Below are 19,610 nucleotides of genomic sequence, written 5' to 3' on the forward strand. Positions count from 1 at the left end.
TGGAAGCAGATACACTGGACTGTGCAGGCTTTCACATTGCTGACATAATGTGAATTCTGATACTGATCTGTCTTCAGTCCCTTGTATAGTCAACAAGAGCTAAAGAGAATAATAAGGAAGCAACTGTAATAGAATTATTCTCTCTGTAAAAAAACACTTTGTGGCTCTTTACTTGTAACTTAAGGACCTTCCTGCTCCAAGGGAAACTTTCTCTTATTCAAGCCAGGACCAGTTCCAAAGTGCTGGTACTTTGCCTAAGAAAGAGACTTATTCACTCCGGCATAAATGGGGAGGTGGAATTTATTTTATGCTTTCATTTTTGACTCATTTCCTTTTAGTTTATTCCCTCACAGTCATACAGCCTTACCACTGTCAGGAATCATGCTCCACCTCAGGTCATGCTGTCATTTTTAAATCTGATTGTTAGAGCAAAGGAAAAATGAGGTCAATAATTGCTGCCATTTTTTGAGGAACTGACAGGCCACATCTAAGGTCTCCCTAGAGAAATCTTCTTTAATTACAAGTTAAGCTGATGTTCCCCTGTGTGGTAGGTAGAATTGTGTAGGATTACTTTGAAAAGGATTGTACTAATCTGCTCTGGTGACAGTTTCATTTTGAAACTCTGATAACAAGCAAGTGGATGGATTATACAGATGTGGTTTTGGGGAATGTATATGACTGACATATAGCAAATTGGGCCACAGCGGTTACCTTTTCTTTCCATTCTTCTTTTAAAACAAGATATGCTCTATTTTGAGCACTGTGATTGCTGTATTGTAATCATCACTAAACATGATTATAATGAATTGAGAAAAAAAAAAGTTTGAAAGTTGTAGAAGGGATATCCTGCAAGCAGTGATTCTAGAAAGGGGATTTCCCATGCTGGAGAGAATACAACCACTCAGCATTTTAAAAGATATAACAGTGAAAAGTGCATGATAGGTTTCAAATAATGAAATTACAAATTGATGTTGGGAAACCAAGTAATTATTAATTGGTTCTTAAAACACTTTCATGCTAACCCAAGAAAATGTGGTGAAAAAAAAATCTAAGTTCCTTTTCCTTAAAATAACATTTTTAAGCAATAAATATTACTTACAGTAACTAAACAGATTATTATTTTTATTTTAAAAATTGTCTCACAATGACATTACAATCTGACAGTGGCATGGCTAATACAGTCAATAAGCCAGGCTTACCTTAGTATGTGTGATAAATTAATACAGTATTGTTTATGACAGCTAGCAGGTTGAATAGTCTAGAAGCAAAGACTGATGTCTGAAATAGCTTATTACTTGCTTACAGTATTTTCATGATAAGTTGTTCTGCCTCTTAGGGCTTACTCACCGTTGGCAACGATGGTGATCCGAGTCCTGGCAGAAGCCATAAAGCAAATGTTTCTCCACCTGTGTCCTTACTCCCAGATGTAGGCTGAGCAGCTGTGGCACTAAGCAGGACTGCAAAACCCTGCTGAAAAGAGACTTCTTGTTAAAACAAAAATAAAAATCCCGAAGTGGAATGAGCCTAAGAATTAGTGCCATTTCTCCAGAAGCAAAAAAGGCTGGAATATGTTTGCTCCTTATCTGGAAACAGTTCAGACTCCTCAGAGAAAACAGCCTTCTTTTCTAGAGCCTCCTGGCTGTAAAGGCCTTTCACACAGACTCAAGGGGCTCATAAAGTGACTACTTCCGATGGCAACCCCAAAGCCAGGGAATCTGGTTTCAGGAACTTTATGTGAAGTACAACGCGGCACAACTCTGCAAATATAACCCCATTAAAGTGGTACACACTGGTCTTGGTTTTTCTTCCTGTATTATTATAATTCTAGCGGTACAAGGTAGAACTTATTATTCTACTTCATTGCAGATAGAATTTAGCATTTTCAGAAAGACAAAAGAACTATGACGGTTTGTGAAGACTTACAGTACAAGTGCTAAAACTCAGTGCTAAGCAAGTGTTACTTGTTTTACTTTAAAAAAAAAAAGTATTAAACCTTTTGGAAGATCCGAGTCCTGGCAGAAATAAAGCAGAGTACCTTTTGTTCATTAGGAAGCGAGAATGAAAGCACACAAACATTTAGCATTTGATCTTCATTTTGTGTGACAATTTTTATTTTTTTAAGGAAGGTGAATGTTGGGAAAGCCCAAAAGTAAATTATTCCTCCCCCCCCATTGCATTTCAAACATGATGGAGCACAGATGTGCTGCATTAAATACCCAGCATAATTTACCTACTTGGGTAGATCTCCTAGCCTGAGCTGAAAGCTCAAGTCTTGTCTGAAGCACAGAAACCTCCTTAAGCAGATGGCTGTCCCTTTTTGCTCCAGCACAACCTGCTGCCTGCAGGAAAAGCCAAGCCCAAGAGGTGTTTTACTTCCTGCTACTGGACACAATGCACAGACAAACAAGGGAGATGGGGAAGCATGCTGCCTTCCCCATTCATCAAGACCCCTTCCTCACCTAACACCCCCATCTATTCTTGTTAGGCAACACCATATTTTTCAAATGCAGTGATGAAGGTATATCGCTACCAACTACAGCCTTACTAGGCACAGATTTTTGTTCACGTGAAGAAAGGGAGGACCAAGTAATATGATTTGGATGGCAACACTCCTCTCTGTGATTAACCATTGCCCTCAGTGCCTGGCAGGAGCCCCTCACATGGCATGTGTTTTGGGGGGACAACGAGCAAAGCATGCTCAGAGCAAGTGCCTCGTGAGCAGCATGGCAAAGCTCTGCCATTAGTAGGCCACTTTCTGTTAATGGTCCCTGGGAGTAATTCCCTGTAAGATGTCTAAGCAAGAGCTTGTTAGAAGGGCTGTGTCCTTAGTCTTTTATGTAGGCCACCCAAACACATGCTCCACAGAGGTGGATGTGGAAGTTTCTCCACCTTCAAGCCACAAAACCACCTGCTGACACAGTGCCATTATAGGCACTGTCCAAGATGCTTTAGAATCTGCAATACCCCCAAGAACAGCTGGAAAAAAGAAAAGAAGGCTAGGAGGGGTTCTCTGGATCTCTAACTCCACTCCTTGCTGTTTGCTATGGAGCACAGGCATGCTGGGGATGTAATTTTGCAATACAAAACTACATCCTTATTCACAGACACCACCAGGCACAAATACTGCAGCCCTCAATCCAGACTGGAGCAAGGAACATACTTTCTGAATCCTCTTTATTGGTCTTATGGAGAGATTCCCTTTCATTTTAAGCTTTGTTTTTTTTTTTTCTTCTCACAAGCCCACTCATAATGAAGACAGTTTACAGTAAAGGTAATTAGTGAACAGACTACACTCAAGACTCTTTTGAAGATTTAACCCTCCTTTGCAAGATGAGTTCAAGTAGAAAAATGCAGAACTAAGAGTCAAGGTGGTAATGAAGAAATCCATTTTGCTGTGTAAGTTGCATCTTTCAGCATGCTCCTGGAAACTTTGGCAAGCCAAATGTTTTGCTTTGGTGATGCTGTTAGCCTACTCCTTTCCTGAAGGCACTGCTAAACCAAGTGGTAAATGCCATCAAGGTGCAATAAAATAAGAGAACTGTTAGACACAAGTGCCCTCACTTGAAAGTTGTGAGAAGAGAGAAGAAAATACGTAAAATGTTTCAGAAAAAATAATAATCTATAATTCTAAATCTAGCCATCTGGACAGCCCAATTGCAGTAAGTGCTGAAAATAAAAGCCTCTGTCTACAATTAGACAAAACTGTACAGCTCTGTACCTATAATCAATCACACATTCAGCTGTGTCTTTCCACACTTACCAATCTTTGCATTATTACATTCAATTTTCACATAACAAACCATTAACTGATCTGCTTATTGAGGAAGCCACTGAACGCACAGCACTTTATTGCAGGCAGCATAACCCAAGCAGCTACCAAAGCAAAAATCTGTGAGGCTCACATTCCTGTTAGCTTTATACCCTCAGGAACACCACCATCGGCTCAGCTTTTTCTGTGGTGTCTAAAGTAGCCAGGAGAAGGTGCTCAGTACTTTTGGCTGTAATCACTTTTCAAACAGCTGTTCTCCATCTCCTCCAGAAAAAAAGTAGAAGCCAGCCTATTTGATGACTCAGCTCCCCTACTAACTTACTCTCAGATAACCGGTATGTCTGAAAGCTACCAGGTTCATGCAGGATGCTAACATGCATTCAACCATTTCCAAATACTTGCAAAAAATAACCCTCAGATGCAAAGATACTACCCTCTTTCTCACAAAAAGTGCTGAACTTGGTTAATAGTGACTGGAAAATGCCCAGGCATTTGCATGTAAGCATGCAAGCTTTACCAGTAGAATGGAGCATATAATGTGAAGTGTGAGAAAATAATAGGAATAAAATATAATCTGGTTGAAGGATACTGAAATTCAGATAAACTGCTTTCAAACAAAATGTGTACCCTACAGAAATCCTTTAGAAATACTTTATATTCTCAAGCGGTGTTATTATTTGTTGTAACTTTTAGGATGCTCTTGAAATTCTTTAAATAATTTAATGTCCAGAAAAAAATAGCATCTTTATTTCCTGGAGCAATAACAATTTATTGTAAAAGCTTTTAGAAGAAAGGTGATAGAAAGAAAAAAGAAACATTTGAAGACTGTTTTTTATTTTCTGTTCTAAGCTGGAACAGCCTTCTTTTGTTTGTTTGTTTTTCTCTACCGTACTGTATTTTTCAAATAAATTTTTGCATTAAATTAAAATGCATTACACAACTTGCATTTCTGTAACAAAGACACAGATCTCTCTTTTCTTGTAGCTCTAAAATAACTATATCTTTAGATGAAGTCACCAATAGTTCTCTCTATTAATCATTTTTTATTATCTTCTGCAAAACTGGAGTGTTACCAAACATTGCTCATGTATTACACGGGCACCACTCTGGACCTGGATCACCAGCAGAACTTTCCTTCCTGCAGTACTGCTTGTCTTGGGTCACTGCTGTTGCACTGAAGTACATTCCTTCTTAGGACAATATAGTTACAAAATTCTGCTGGCTTTGCAAAGCCAATTGTTAGGAAGGAATCAAACAGCAGGATTGCTGCACTAGCAAACACACCCTGCATGGATGCATCTTGCATTGACAAAATAGTCCTTCAGCCAGCACAGTTTATCACAGTCAGAGGGCTGTGCTTCTCCTAGGAGCTATGGCAGTATTTCTGGGCTGATTAAGTTTCTGTGATGCTAGCTAGCCCTTAATCTTAGTCTGTCATCAGTGTTGACTGAATGTCCCAGAACATGGAGCTCCAAAATTACCATATCAAATAGAGTCTAGTTTCTGCTTCTTTAAACAATTCATCTGAAGTGCTAAAGAAGATCTAAGATAGGTTCCTTTCTAGCTATTTTGTTCCTTCCCTCCCTGCCTCCCTTCCTGTCTATCCATTGGGATAAGTGGCAGTCCTCCCCCACCCTGCTGCCTCTTGAGCTCACTCCAGCTTGTTCTTACTTTCAGTGAAATTATCTAGCAGTCAGTTCCATATGCTAATTATAAATTGCTTATAGCAACAGTCAGCTTCTGGATGTCTTGTCACCAAATTTCATTTAACTTCCCCCTTGTTCTAGTGACATAGCCTATAGCAGCCTCTGACTCATCTTTCTGCCTTCAGCTTCATCTGTCTGTTGCTTTCCCCTACAGATACAACACAGAAATCCTAAAAGATGAAGACAAAAACCTAAAAGGTGGTCTGAAACAATCTTTTGAAGAAGAATTGTCCTGCATTGCACATCTTTGTTCCAGATTAATTTTAAATCTTCCAAGCAATAAGAAAGATAATTCATTTTGTGAGCAGTTACACCACAGTCCTGAGACTTATTTTAGCCTTTTCTTTGCTTCATTTCAGCCCATATTGCAGCCATTCTGGAGTCAACAGTACAGTTTTCCACTACTTGTTTAATACTTGGCCATTCAAATATGGGCAGACATCTAAAATTGTTTTCTTTAAACAAGCTGATAAATTCTGATTAATTCCATTAGTGCTCAGTAGCTGACTATGGAGCAGAAGTCTTGAGGGAATTAAAGAAAAGATGTCATCTAAATAATAAGAAAGAAATCACCATACACTTAATATATATGTTTTCTGTCATGGTTGTTTCAAATATCACATTTACTTCCAGAAGCTGTATGGGTAAGAAGAAGCTGACACCTACTTCTGTTTTTTGTTTGAAGCCTGAAATGATATCTCTTTGCATATAGAGTGCATTAGTTTCTGCATAGCTGTGTAAGAACAAGCAACAAATTGTCTTGGATTTTTGAGATACTAACTGATATTCCAAGCATTTGCATGCAAAAGATTTCCAGACAGTGTAAGAAAGATTAAATGCAGTTTACTCATCTGTAGGACCTTTATTTCAGAAAATGATTTAAAATCCACATAATCAAACAAAAAGCCTCACAATGCATATACTTAAGAATTACCTTTTATTTGTATTTCAGTCAAAGTTATTCTCTGTAATAGTACTTTATGCACACAAAGAATGTTTTGAGTGTAAGTTCCTCACCCCATCTCAGAAACTCCAGTATTGCTGTCTCTGAATTTCAAGGAGCCTTTAATTTTAGAATACCAGTCCGTAGACTTCTCATGGTTACAGAGACCCCATACCTGGGAGCAAATTCTCATTCTAAAGGGTTTGTGACAGCAGCCGAGAGATCCACTTTAGGTGGGTTTCCTGGCGTGTTGGTGGTCATTCCTCTTCAGTGTCTCCCAAAAGATCAAACAAGTTAGTCACTTATTCCCATTTCTGTTCTAAAAATACTGAAACTCATAAGAAATCTCTATGTTGCTTTATCATCACTGGCTTTATTCTCCCTCCCCATCTTTCCTCTTGGGTGCTTTGATCTGTTTGAATAACCTAATATGTGATTTTGTAGGTGTAGGTAAATAGATCTTCCACTAATTTGTCCTACTCCTGCCAAACTGCTAGCATTCCCAATGACAAGAGCAATGTCCTGTACAACAGAAGGAAAATTGGAAAATCAAGAAACACACATTAATCTTTAGCCTTGTAGCTGAAATACTTTCATTGATAAAGGCTATTACAGTGATTTTCCGGAGAGCATTGAGTTCTCAGAGCATGTATTTTTGTTCAGACTGGTTTTATTTGCTTTTCTTTACAAATACAACTGACCATGTTGAGCAAGACATTTTCATCTAACCTGTCCAGAGGCAGGAACTATTAAGGACATGTTCTAAAGTCCAGAAATACAGTCTAGTCTTTTGAAGACATAGAGAAAGCTCCATAGAGCTTTCTTAATAAGCACCAAAGAAAGGTGACAGAGCAGTCATTCAAAGCAACCTAACTTTTTAAAACTAAGAATATTTTTTTCCAAAATATTACTACTAGCATTTAGTATATAAACAAATATATCATCTTTAACAACACTGTAAATCTGTAAGACAGCCGAACTTTTTTTTTTTTTTCTTCATGTAAGCTAAAATAAGTTGCAGAAGAGTTAAAGGGGAGGCAAATGTTGGGTCATTTTAAAGTATATTTATTTATTTTGCTGTGCCTCTTACAAAAATTTCTACTCTCAGATGACCTATGAAAAGCAAACTAGACATTGAATCAATCAATTGCTAATTAAGGTAGAGTGGAGCAGAGTTGGGAGCTGGTACAAGCTTTTTTTTTTTTTTTTTTTTTTTTTTTTTTTTTTTTAATCTTCATTCTGCTCTTCCTTCTTAGTGATTATTCAACAATTTCTATTCCTCCGTCTAACTGGTAGAAGTCATCCTAGAATTTCCATTTAAATGCAGCCTAGAGTAGATTTGTCTACAGAATTTAAATATAAAAGGAATACACATGGTTTATTACTTTATTCCTGACATGATGTAAGATGTGCTTATATAAAGTAACCATGAAAGCAAGTAGCTTTGAATGCTCGTTACTACAAGACATTTGATTCCATTAAAGTATTTTTTACAAAGCAGTCTCCTAAGTCTAAATGCACACACACACACACACAAAACAAACAAACAACAACAAAAAAAAAAAAAACAAAAAACAGCAAATACATGAGTACCTCAGTTTCATATTAATGCAGGAAGTGGGCAAGTCACAGAGGAACAGTAAAAAATGGCATTGCCCAAATGGCAATACCTACACCATGAAATGTTAGCTGATGAGCTGCATAGCTGAAGGTGTAGAAATGGAAGCAGATATTTTGCACATCCTGGAAGCAATGTGGCATCCTACAACTGAAGGCATCCTTTGGCTGCCAAGGGGGTTGTCTGCAGCCAAGAAAACACCCTTTCCCAGAGCCAGCAGGCAGGACAACTTGCTAAAGTCTGGTTCAGTTTCTTCAGTGCTGTGAAGTATGAAGTATCATGAATAATCACTTTCCTTCTCTCCATTTTCAGAGCAATTCCTTTCTGGTGTTTGTTGATTCCTTTCTGTTGTTGTTATACTTTTTGAGTGTTTGCTTCTTTTTTTTTTTTTTTTAAGAAGAATAAAAGAATTATTATTATTTTTTTTTTGGTGGTGATGGTGGTGCATTTTTCTACGATAATGTGAACACAGCAGCATTTAGGAGAAGCAGTTTTGCAGCCTCAGTTACTGCAAAACCTCTTGCTCCCTAGGAGGTCTCAGCTGTACCTATATATTCACATAAAAGCTGTTCACTTTGAACATCCTGAGGACCAAAACTTCAGAGGGGAAGAAACACATGGGGCTTGGGAGGGCCAGCAGCTTTTCCCTGCCCACACCACAACCCAGCCCCTGTACTTGTCAGGGTGCAAATGTTGCTCTTCAAAAGGCAAATCTGCTAATGGAAGCTGCAGCCCAAGATGTCATTAAGACAATCTGGCATTTGAAGGTGCACACAGCCCTTGGCAGCTCTTGCCACATGGAGATGCTCTTTGTCTCTGTCTTTCTCCTCAGTTTGGCTGCATTTGCTAAGTGCTGAAATTGATTTATCAAGCACAGGAAGGAATTGTTGGAAAGCACAGAGGAAGAACCTGGCTGAAGTCAGGCTTGGGGCAAAGAGCTGTTCATGCACCAGCGTGCAGGAAGCAGCTGCCCAGAACCGGAGTCTGAGAGGAGGTTATTTTGGAGAGGCCACCACATCTGACTGAGGGAAGGCCTGCGCCGGTCAAGGCTTAGCTCCCAACTCAGTCACCAATTGTCACAAAAGCACTGAGCCTGCCAGCTTAGCAGCTTTATTGGCTTAGACCTCAAAACACAAAGTCTCTGTAAAATTCCTCCTTTTCCTGCCTCCCTGCATGGCCTGAACGTCATTACTGGAGGCCTGAAATCTCCTGCTGACTTGTCTTTAGAACTCAGTGCCTCATTTAGTGAAATCTGAGCTGGCTCGCCCCAAAGGTTTCCCTCTTTAAGAGCAAAGTGTCAATATATTCAGCTCATGTGCTGTTATTAGCCTGGTGATAGCCATGCAGCTTTGTGAAACTTACCAAAGCAATTGCCAGATCCTCTCTACAAAAAGTGATTTTATTTGAGGAAGCAGAACAAAAAAAAAAACAAACAAAAAAATATCTTTACCAGAGAGAAAATGACATTCATCACAGATGGATTTGTGGTGCAGTTTACTTCACTGTCTACTTCCACACTGTTGTATGGCTTTTACTTCATTAATAAAACTTCATTTCAGACCTGGTTCACTTTCTAAAGAGTTCTAGAGTTTTGGCACTGTTTCCAGTAGTGAGGCCTCTTTTAGAGTTTTTTTTTGTTTTTTTTTCAGAAGACCTGATGTGTCATACCCTGAAAATACTTAAGCATCACAACATGCTCTTTGCCACATTACTCTATTCTTATTATTGTATTTTCTATGTGAGCTATGAGATAATATTGTTGTTATATGTCTTTTTTTTTTTCTTTTTTTTTTTTTTTAGGAGCATCTGAAAGCTTTTGACCAGGAAGTAAATGAGTTTGTGGACTATATGTTTGGACCTCGAGGTAAGTTGCTCCACCTATAGCCCTTTTAGGAAACGGTGACTATCCTGATTACCACTCAAAAATATTCTGGTAATTAGAAGCAGTCAAAATTTTGTTTATGAATAATTTCTCATTGAAAACTGTGAACTAGGCAGAATTGTGATATTTGCAGGAACACACCATTATCGTAGGGAATTTGTCAAAGCACCAGGCTTTTAGAAAAACAATGCTTTTTGTTTTGACTGTTTGACATATTATCTATAATACAAATTAAAACTAGTCACAAGTTATACTGAAGGTGAAAGAAGAACTTTATGTCCTTAGAGAAATTCAACTTTATGTCCTTAGAGAAATTAAAAAAAAAAATCTTTGACTTTTCTGAAAGCGGAAGTTTGGAAGTTCTGTTTGGGGATTGATGCTCATTAATAATCTAGTCCTTGTTTGGTCCTGCTATGTAACAAATAGCCTAATTCAGAAGCACACTCAGCACAATAGCAAGAAAGCGCTCTCAGCACCCTGCAGGATGACATCCAAAATTTCAGTAAACCGGTAGACAGTATGAGAGAACAAATACACCCTTCTACTGCCTATTCTTGCTTTCTGAAACAGTTTGGATGAGAATAACTTGAATTGTTATAGTGCTGGTTTAGCAGAGCTTGGACGTGCTTCATGATCTGTTAGGCCTGAAAGGGGCCTAATAGTTGTGCAAATAGTTAGAGCCAGCGGCAAAAAAAAATGAGGTAGGACTGCATAAAAAAGAGAAGGGCTATGGCAAGGTGGGATAGGGCCAAGCAACTGAAGTAAAAAGTAAGAGAGGAGCTTAGAGAGTAGACCCAGTCCTCAGGGAAGCACCTTGTGTGGCCATCTTGTTGCTGGTAAGCCTGTGTTTAAACATTATTCAGCATGTCCAACTTCAGGAATAGCCCTGCAAACTTTGCTCTGTGTTTAATGCCAATATTGCTATCTGTGGAAATATGGTTATGTATTCTCATTTTGTTGCAGTAATATCCTCTTGGTCCCACAAACAGTTCATGCTTCATTAGGATGACAAGGAAAAGTATAAGTAGCATTCTTAAAACCAAGAAATTTTCATTTTTCTTAGCTGTCTGGCTGAGTACAAAATATCTACTATCATTTCTGCAGTAGATGTGAGGCTTGAAATAAAGTTTTCTAGTGAAAAGACAGTGAATAGCTTGGGAACTGCAGCAGAAGCGATTAAAACAGACAGAGTAGGTTCGTCTAATTAATGGTTTCTACAGTAATTCATTTTATTAACAAACAACTATGATGACAAGCGTATAAGTACTACTATTTTATTTTTAAATCAACATGATGTTCTCTTTCATTCCTCCTTCATCCTTGGTCCTGACCACATTGTTTGAAAGGACCAGCTGTAATTAATCCAATGCAGAATCCCACACAGATCCCTGTGGACTTTTAGAAAGCACTTTAGTTAAGTATTATTTATAATACTTGCCAAGTACATTACCATGCCTCTCCAGACACCAGTGCTGAAGATAGCATTTGTCCATGCCTCTTCACCACGCTTTTTTCTTTGTAATTGGTGGTATAGTGATTTCACAAGTAGCAAAGCTCTCTCCAGTATATTTATATACATAAATAATTCATGGTAGACTGCAAACAGTTTTAAATTGGATAGAATGACACCACAAATGATAATCTAATGAATTCTTGAGAGCTTCCCCAATTGTATAAAACCAAAAAAACATTCCTATTCTTTCTCTTCCCCAACTTTCATCCACAACACCCACTTAATTCAGCAGCAAGGTGGCTTAAAAAGAGAGATACCAATGCTGCATTCTTTCAAAATCAATCCTACATTTGTGGTTTGTATTTGAGGTAGCAACCCTTGAAATAGTGTTGCTATTATACTGGTTGTAGTTATTATTACCTGGTGTGGCTGAGGCCACAGCAGGAGACAGAAAGCCAGGCACTAATTCTTGGAGGTTCTCTCTGCTCACATTAGTAGTTTACACAACCTGCAGTACTACTCTACTAGAAAAAGGGGTGTGCTATCAAATATATTAATTTGATTTAGATAAAGGCCTATTTTGTGTCTTTGTTCTCTGCTGCCAGATAGACTTTGTAAATGAATTTACCTAAAATTTGCTTTTGACCTAACAGACCAAGTCCCTTGGTTCAGGGAACAGAAGCCACATACATGCCCATTGATTGCATCTCTTAATAAGAAGCGGTCTTACAAAGTGATGTTGGTACATATTGTTCTGGATTGGAGTTTATCTAGGTTCAGGACAAAATGAGAAAGAGTGAAATAGCTATATTGTTCTGAAAAAGAACATTTTTACAGGGCCTTCATGTTCTACAGAGTATTGTTTGGTGTTAGGGCATGAAGCTATGTCAATGGAGGGTCAGGCTGGATGTTAGGAGAAGGTTCTTCATGGAGAGGATGATTGGGCCCTGGGACAGGCTCCCCGAACAATGATGACAACACCAGGCCTGCTGGAGTTTAAGAAGCACTTGGACAATGCTCTCAGACATATGTTTTGATTTTTGAGTGGTCATGTGTGGACCCAGGAGTTGGACTCGATGATCCTTGTGAGTCCCATCCAAGTCAGGATATTATATGATTATGCAAAATTAAGGAATACTGAATTACAGGAGCTAAATCTAGTTAATGAGTTGCTTTTTTTTTTTTTAATCTGCCAAAGAAGCAGAAGTGATTGAGAATAGATATATTTTAACAAAGTTATGTTAAAGTAATAATCACTCCTTCTGTAGTCAATTGAATATAAACAGTAATAAAGCATTGGTACAAAGCCATCTACCCTCAGCATCTGAAAAGGTATGAATCTACTCATACAACATTTGAATTTTCTCAGACACCAATCAGCCAAAGCTATACAGCAACCTGAATCAAAATGTTTCTAAACCTCACTGATAAAAGCCTGATACATTTAAAGAGCCTGTGAAGCTTGCCACTCATTTCAAAGGTGCCAAGATTTCACCCCAGGGGTCTAGCACATCGTGGCCAGTGACTGTGAATAAGCTTATTCACAGAGCAACCAGAGCTTGGGTGCGCCTGCTCCTTTCTGTGGTTGTTGTCCAGTACTTTCACACTCTGACTTTATTCACTGCCCTGGTCTCAAATTTAGATGCTGTGAGGGTTCAGCAGAGTAAAAATAATGCTTTCTTACATTAACACTGTACCTTTATATTACAAGAACACAGAGTAACCTAACACAGAGTAACTGTCAGTCTCTTTTCTTCTTCTGATAACCTGTTTTTTTAAAAATACACTCCCCTTCATCTGCTTTCCCAACACATAAAAACCTCCCTCTTCTTGGCATTCAAGGAAAAGTGAACATGGAAACAGAACAGTCAGGATCCTCTGGCTGCTTTTGATAAACCATTTTCTGCTAATAACTGTCCTACCCTTCAAGGTACCAAGGTCAGGTTGGAAAATAATCAGTATGGGAATAAGTTTTAAAATTTCTCTAGACACTTGAAAATTAAATTGTACAGATCTTAAAAATATTTGATATGCTGACCTGAACGAGCACAAGGAGTTCTGCTTTTGTGTAGATCAGGCCACATGCTTGTGGCCACTCACAGCATGAGTGACAAAGCTTTCTGAGGGCATACTAGGGCAGCATTTAATGCTGTTTAGTTTATTTTGTATTCTTATCTCTTCCAATTATTTTTCCTCTTTGAGCAAATATACCATTTAGTTATCTGATGCCAGTTGGCCTTTGTGCAAATAACCTTTATGCATTAAATATTGCAGTCCTTGGATGGGGGGATCCTTTTTAGAGAGCAGTCTTGCTGAAACAATTGCTTTCATTTAGAATACCAATTAAATAAATCAAAACCTTATGCTCCTAAAACATATGCTAGATCAACGTTTGTGCACACAAGCTTTACCTGTCCTGACTCGCGTGTCCTGTTTATAGCCCATATAGGAACAGAATCACCTCAAAAACACCCATTCCACAGCTTCCCAAATGTCTCGTGACCTTTGAGAGGGTTGTTGGAAGCATTTAGTCTAACACTGAAGTGATCTTAATTGGGCACTGAGATATCAAGACAGAAAACAGGCACTCTGGCTTGGTAATGCACACCAAAGCAAAGCTGCCCTGAAGGAAGGGCTGTGCTTTGCAGTAGGTAATCATGCTTTCACAACTCTTTTAATCCTATGCCTGTCATCTTTTGGAGAGAGGAGCTGGTTCTTAGGAGTCCAGAAGGGAGAGTCAAAGCCAGGAGAGCACTGGACTTCCACAGTAACTCAGGTCTTATTGAAAGTCTTTCCTGCAAAAGAGCTTACTTCCCACGTGGAGCCCAAATCCATGATATGTGTTACAGCTACTGCAATGGAAGCAAGGTGGGAAGTGGAGGGAAATGCTAGTGAGAAAGAAAGTTCCATTAGCAGATTATTCTAACTCACTTAAAATCTCACTTTACTTATATCTCTCTACATATTTCTGTGGAAAGAATAGTTGGAAAGAATATGATAAAGCAAAATTGTCACAAGCAACAGTTTTTTAAACACTAAGGCACATTTGATGTGTGCAATATTCATTGCCCAGTCCTTTCCACCACAGGTTGAAAAAGTAGTAAAATGTTTTTTCATCCAGTGTGAACATATTCTCTTCTGTTACAGTTTTTAGCATAATTCTTTAAAAGAGTCTTCAAAAAAAAAAAAATCTAAATAATTTAAAACAGTTTCTGAGAGCAGAAAGAACTACTGTGACCTACACAATAGCTTCTCATTGACTTATTTCTTCATATACTCCATAACTCTTGACAGATTTGTCTTTTTGAAAAACTAGCCATGTTGCCACTTGCCTTTCTCTTTGATAAATGTCCAAAGATTGTTGTTGTAAAAAATTAACTCTAAATCTTCCTCTATCTTGGAAAAATAAAAAAAGGAGGGGAAAAAAAACATTTGCTCGTGACATAGAGTTGCTCATAGGACAATGAAATGGTGCTTCCAGATTGGCATGCAGGATTAGGATTTGCTCATATACACTGAACTATCTGATTACCGCCAATGAGATTACTTATGCGAATAAGGCAAGCAGGATTTGACCTTAATATTGCATTTCAGGATCAAACAAATGGAACAAAAACTATGAGAAAGCAAGCCCGTATGTTAGCAAAAATCTTCGATAACCATCAAAGTAAACATTTGCTATTTGTTTTTCATATTTAATGTTTTTGAAAAATCCTCTCCTTTTATAAATGTTTTCTAGCAAATATCACGTGCCTTCATACATACGTAACAAATGCAGAATCAAAATAGTATAATACTGTCTTCAAGTTGTCTGTCCCTTGAGCAAGTCAAGATAAGGCTTAATTAAGTTAAAACATTAATGAAAATACATACAGGTTTTTTTTCCTCTTTTCATTTTCACTTTCCTGTGAAAATGAGGAGATGTAAGTGACTTTAAATTATTAGGGAATTTTATGCAGTTTTCACCACACATTCTGTGAATTAGTATGCCACTTTTGGGAGGTGATAGCAATGAATAGCTCTTAATGTAAGCAGAGCACAGCAGATTTCCTTTGTATATGTTTTGCATATGTTTTTAATTGTACAACCTGCCTTATTTTAGCAGTACTTTACTATAACATTTTTAATTGCTTGCTGCATGCATTTCTTTTCAGATTCCAGGGTTAGAGGATGGCTACTTTTGGATTCTTACCTTCCTACATTTTTCCTTACTTGTGCATACTTACTGTGCATATGGCTAGGCAACAAGTTCATGAAGAACAGGCCTCCGTTCTCCCTCAGGGCTCACCTCATTGTATATAACCTTGGGATTACACTGCTCTCCATGTACATGCTCATAGAGGTAAGTGTTCTTCAATACAGCACAGCTGAGAAAGGTGAGCAACGTACATTTTTTAGCAGAAATACCTTAGATGGTTTTGCTAGGTAATTTGACATGAACGGTAAATTTAAGTAAATTTAACATCAAGAACAGTCCCTAAAAGCACTTTGCAATTGGGCAAATTGACTTGTAGAGTACCTTCCCTGCATTGGTCTCAGCATGTTTCAGCTGTCCTTCCTGAGCTACAGTTCACCCCTGAAGACAGCTGGCTGCTACTATGACAGTGTTTACAAGCTTGAAGATGAATCTGCAGCAGTTGCTGAGTTCAAATATGCCTACACCTCGTTATTCAGCATGCGTAAAAATTCCCAAGAATGGCTTTTATTTGTATGACTGCCTGTGAAGTAATTGTTCTTTGTACAAATGCCCATATTTAAATGTGAACAGATTCACATATGAGAGTAAGTACAGATTTATTTATGGTGTTGGCAATTCAATGTTATTTTTTGTGCTCTCCTGAGTACAAAGCTTCCATCATATAGTCAGAGAGTAGAAACATTAAGTAGCGGGCATGATAAAAACCTGCCACTTCAGCCAAGAGCAAGTCCTTTGGGGACTTGCAGGCTGAATATGGTCTCACAGATTATTTTCTGAGCGCTTATCAGGAAGAAACACGCTTACATAAAATCAGGTTCCATTCATAACCAGAAGGGAGGTTTGAATGCATCTGACAAGTTCTATAATAGCAAAGGATTTGAGCAGCATTCCTCTGCAAAGATACGTGTTTTCACCTTCCTGTACGAACAGAGCTGGCCTGAGAGTCAGTTTAAGACTTCTGAGGGTGAGACTCATCCCTCCAGCACCCAACACGTACAGGCCTTGACTGATAACAGGGCAAAGACCTGGTGTGCTGAGGCAGGGAACACAAGCACAATTCATTCTCCTCTCCTGTAATGGAGAGGATGCATTTATTACTGCGTTTCAGCTCCATTCCCAACTTTCAACATTTGCCTGACTGATTTCAGATACTGGTTTATTCAGCTCTCCGTTGCAAGGGAGGCTTTTGTGGAATAATCCTAATTCCCAATGAAGCCCTGCCATTATTCCAGTATCATTTTCTCCCCTCTGCCAAAACTGTAGCATCTCCAACTGCTGACATTGCTGCTTTGCTTGCACAGCCCTCTCACAGCATTTCTTGCTTCCTGGGCTCTCAACCACAGCAGCAGTTTCTATGAAAATAACAAGGACTGACTGTTCCATCAACCGGACAAGAAACTTTGCTTTGTCCAGAAGCCAAACAGGACTCTGAAGATTTCAAGTTTTAAATTAATTTGAGCTAACAACCAGGTGAGTGGCCAGGTCAGAAGGCCAAACAGCAGTTTGTGCAAAGGACCAATTGTGCTACACAGTGCTTTTTCCTGGTCAAAGCCCCAGCTGGCTTCCACAATTGCATTGGGTGTCTCAGAGTGCAGGATGAGGTTCAGAGCAAAGGAGAAACAAGCACAATTGCTGGAAGGTTTTATGGTGCTGTACTGATTTTCCTCCAGAATTTAAATCAGCACTTCAATGTTTAAATCTCCATTCTGCTTGAAGTTATATGGATAGCTGTCTTTGGTAGTAAGACTCAATGGAAACGATTAATTGTATAGAAAACAAAAATACCACTCCCTTTCCCTTGCAGTTTGATTTGGCCTGCCACAAGCAAATGAACAAGCAAACAGAATTTTAGCAAGAATATGAATTGAGTTTTTTTTTGCCACCTTCATACCCTTGTAGGAACTGTGTTGAGCCAGCTCCCATTCAGCTGCCTCACTGCCCTTTCTTTCCCAAGGCTAACTTTGACGATCGTGGAGTTGCATGAGTCCTCCCTAAGTCCCTCCAGGCCTTGACTCTGTAGCTGGAGGCTGCTGGCTTACACCTCCAAGACCACAGCCAGGCATGGCTGGCAGCGCCTCCATGCTCCCCATTCTGCATTTGTCAGGAACCCATCGGACATCACAGCTGGTTTATTGCAGATGGCACAGCTGTGGACTGTCAGCCAGGCTGGTTGTACATTGCACAAGTCTCTTCCATAATAGTGGTTCTGTACTTTTTCACAGCCGATTCGTGTGGTTCCTATTCACAATTTTTCGTGTGAAGGAGCAGAGTGGGTGTTGAGACTTGCAGACCTACCTGAGGAGCTTGCACATCCCTGCTGAAGGGAAAAAGGCAATGATGAAGGCAGAAATCTTCTTCAGCAGTGAATAAGGTTACACTGACTCAACATTGTCTTATTCCTGAAGCCTGTCTCTCACCCCTGCTCCCTCTGTCTTTAATAGAAGGTAAGCTCTTTAAGGCAAGAGTTACCTATATTTAGAGCATTCTCCGTAGTGGTTTATGTAAACACAGTGGTTTCTTATGTAAACACAGCTGATCTCTCCAAGGAGTATGATTCAAGATTAATTCCTAATTAGAGAGATCTATAACAATGGCCTTATTCCTTCATCGTCCCACTGCACCTCCAACGCTATGGTCTCTGTAACAGAGATAAACATGAAATAATAAGCCCTATTATAGAAATTAACTACAAAGAACAGTTATTGGCATTGTTCTACTTGTCTCTTCTTGGTCTTGTTTACAAGTTGCCACATCTTGAGAGAGCTCCAGAATGGAGTGGGTGCTTCTTAGACATTCATGAGAAAAAGACCTATTCTGTGTCAGAGGTGCATCCCCAAATGCAGACTGTCCCATATGATAGCTTCAATAAGAAACGTGATAAACCAACCAATAGGGAAACTTATACTGCAATTCTTACCTCCTCATTGTGCCTGATCTAGTTTAGCTGTCCCCTACAATCAAGTCATGCAACCTCAAGGCAAAAAGGCAAAGGTTATAGCAAGGACTCATAACAAAATTGCTAGATTTTTATGCCTCCAAAGGCAGACTTCCCTTTTGAGCCAGAGCTCTGTGCATTGCTCCATGGACATGAAACTGTAGCTCCATTAGCTTTGAGTCCAACCAATCTCTCAAGCACTTAAGATATGCCATTAACATAAGGTCAGATATCCCTATGATCCCTAAAAAGCAGAATCTCAAAACTCGTGTGTCAAGAATTTTGAAGGCCTCTTCAAATCATTTTGAAGGCCTCCTTGAAGAACAGTTTATTAGACCTTAATCTAGAAACCTGTGCTAGGCAAACAGATTTTTCTGAAGCCACCAAAGACACTTACCTTTTCCTGTTAATTGTAATGGAGAAGTGGAACACTTGTTTTTGGAATGCAGCTTTTTCCAAGTACCTGAAACTTAGACACATTTCCTGTGCTTAAATTAGGTAGGCTGCAGGTGCACTGCAGGAGGGTCAGAAGGTCAAATTCCCTCCCATCTTGTCACTATAAGAGAAAGCTGCATCAGACATTTGTTATTGGATGTGTACTCTTCTGTACCATTAAGTGTTAATAGATTCAGGTCAAACAGATCCAAGAGTTTCCACAAACATTGCCAAAAACCGTGCATAAAACAACCACTACCATTTTGTTTAATAAAAATCAAAACTTCTTTCAATTTCACTGAAAAGAAATATGCCTTTCTTCTACACAAATCTCTGCTTAATATTGTGAAAGTGCCAGCTATGCACAGAAAACCAGCTTAATGTGAAAAGCAATCAAGTATTTGCATATTTTAAAATGAATTCATGAGCAAGTCAACTCTCAGACCACACTCCAGAGACCCAATGTGAGGCACCAGAGGCCCAGATAAGGTATTGAAGTTTACCACAGGATGAGATCCTCATAACTTTCATACTTAATTAAACTTTGAAACAAAGCAGACCAATGCTGATCTCTGAATTAAGAAATTACTCATGTGATACTACTCTTTGTCATTAACAGGAAAAGACATAATCTCTACCAGGGTCTTAAGTTGCTTTCCCCAGCAGTAAGT

At 38.9% G+C, this 19,610-nt stretch overlaps 1 protein-coding gene across 1 annotated transcript in view; it reads left to right on the plus strand.

The window, feature by feature from the left end:
- Window positions 1-19,610, plus strand: part of ELOVL2 (ELOVL fatty acid elongase 2) — a gene marked incomplete at both ends in the record, with an annotated part of 48,199 nt that overhangs the window by 12,982 nt on the left and 15,607 nt on the right. The window contains 2 exons of the mRNA XM_084281631.1: window positions 9,837-9,900; window positions 15,526-15,713. Coding sequence (XP_084137757.1) covers window positions 9,837-9,900; window positions 15,526-15,713 — 252 coding nt within the window. The remainder of the gene's footprint in view (window positions 1-9,836; window positions 9,901-15,525; window positions 15,714-19,610) is intronic.

Source organism: Netta rufina (assembly GCF_964035555.1).
Source record: "Netta rufina genome assembly, chromosome: 2".
Taxonomy (NCBI): domain Eukaryota; kingdom Metazoa; phylum Chordata; class Aves; order Anseriformes; family Anatidae; genus Netta; species Netta rufina.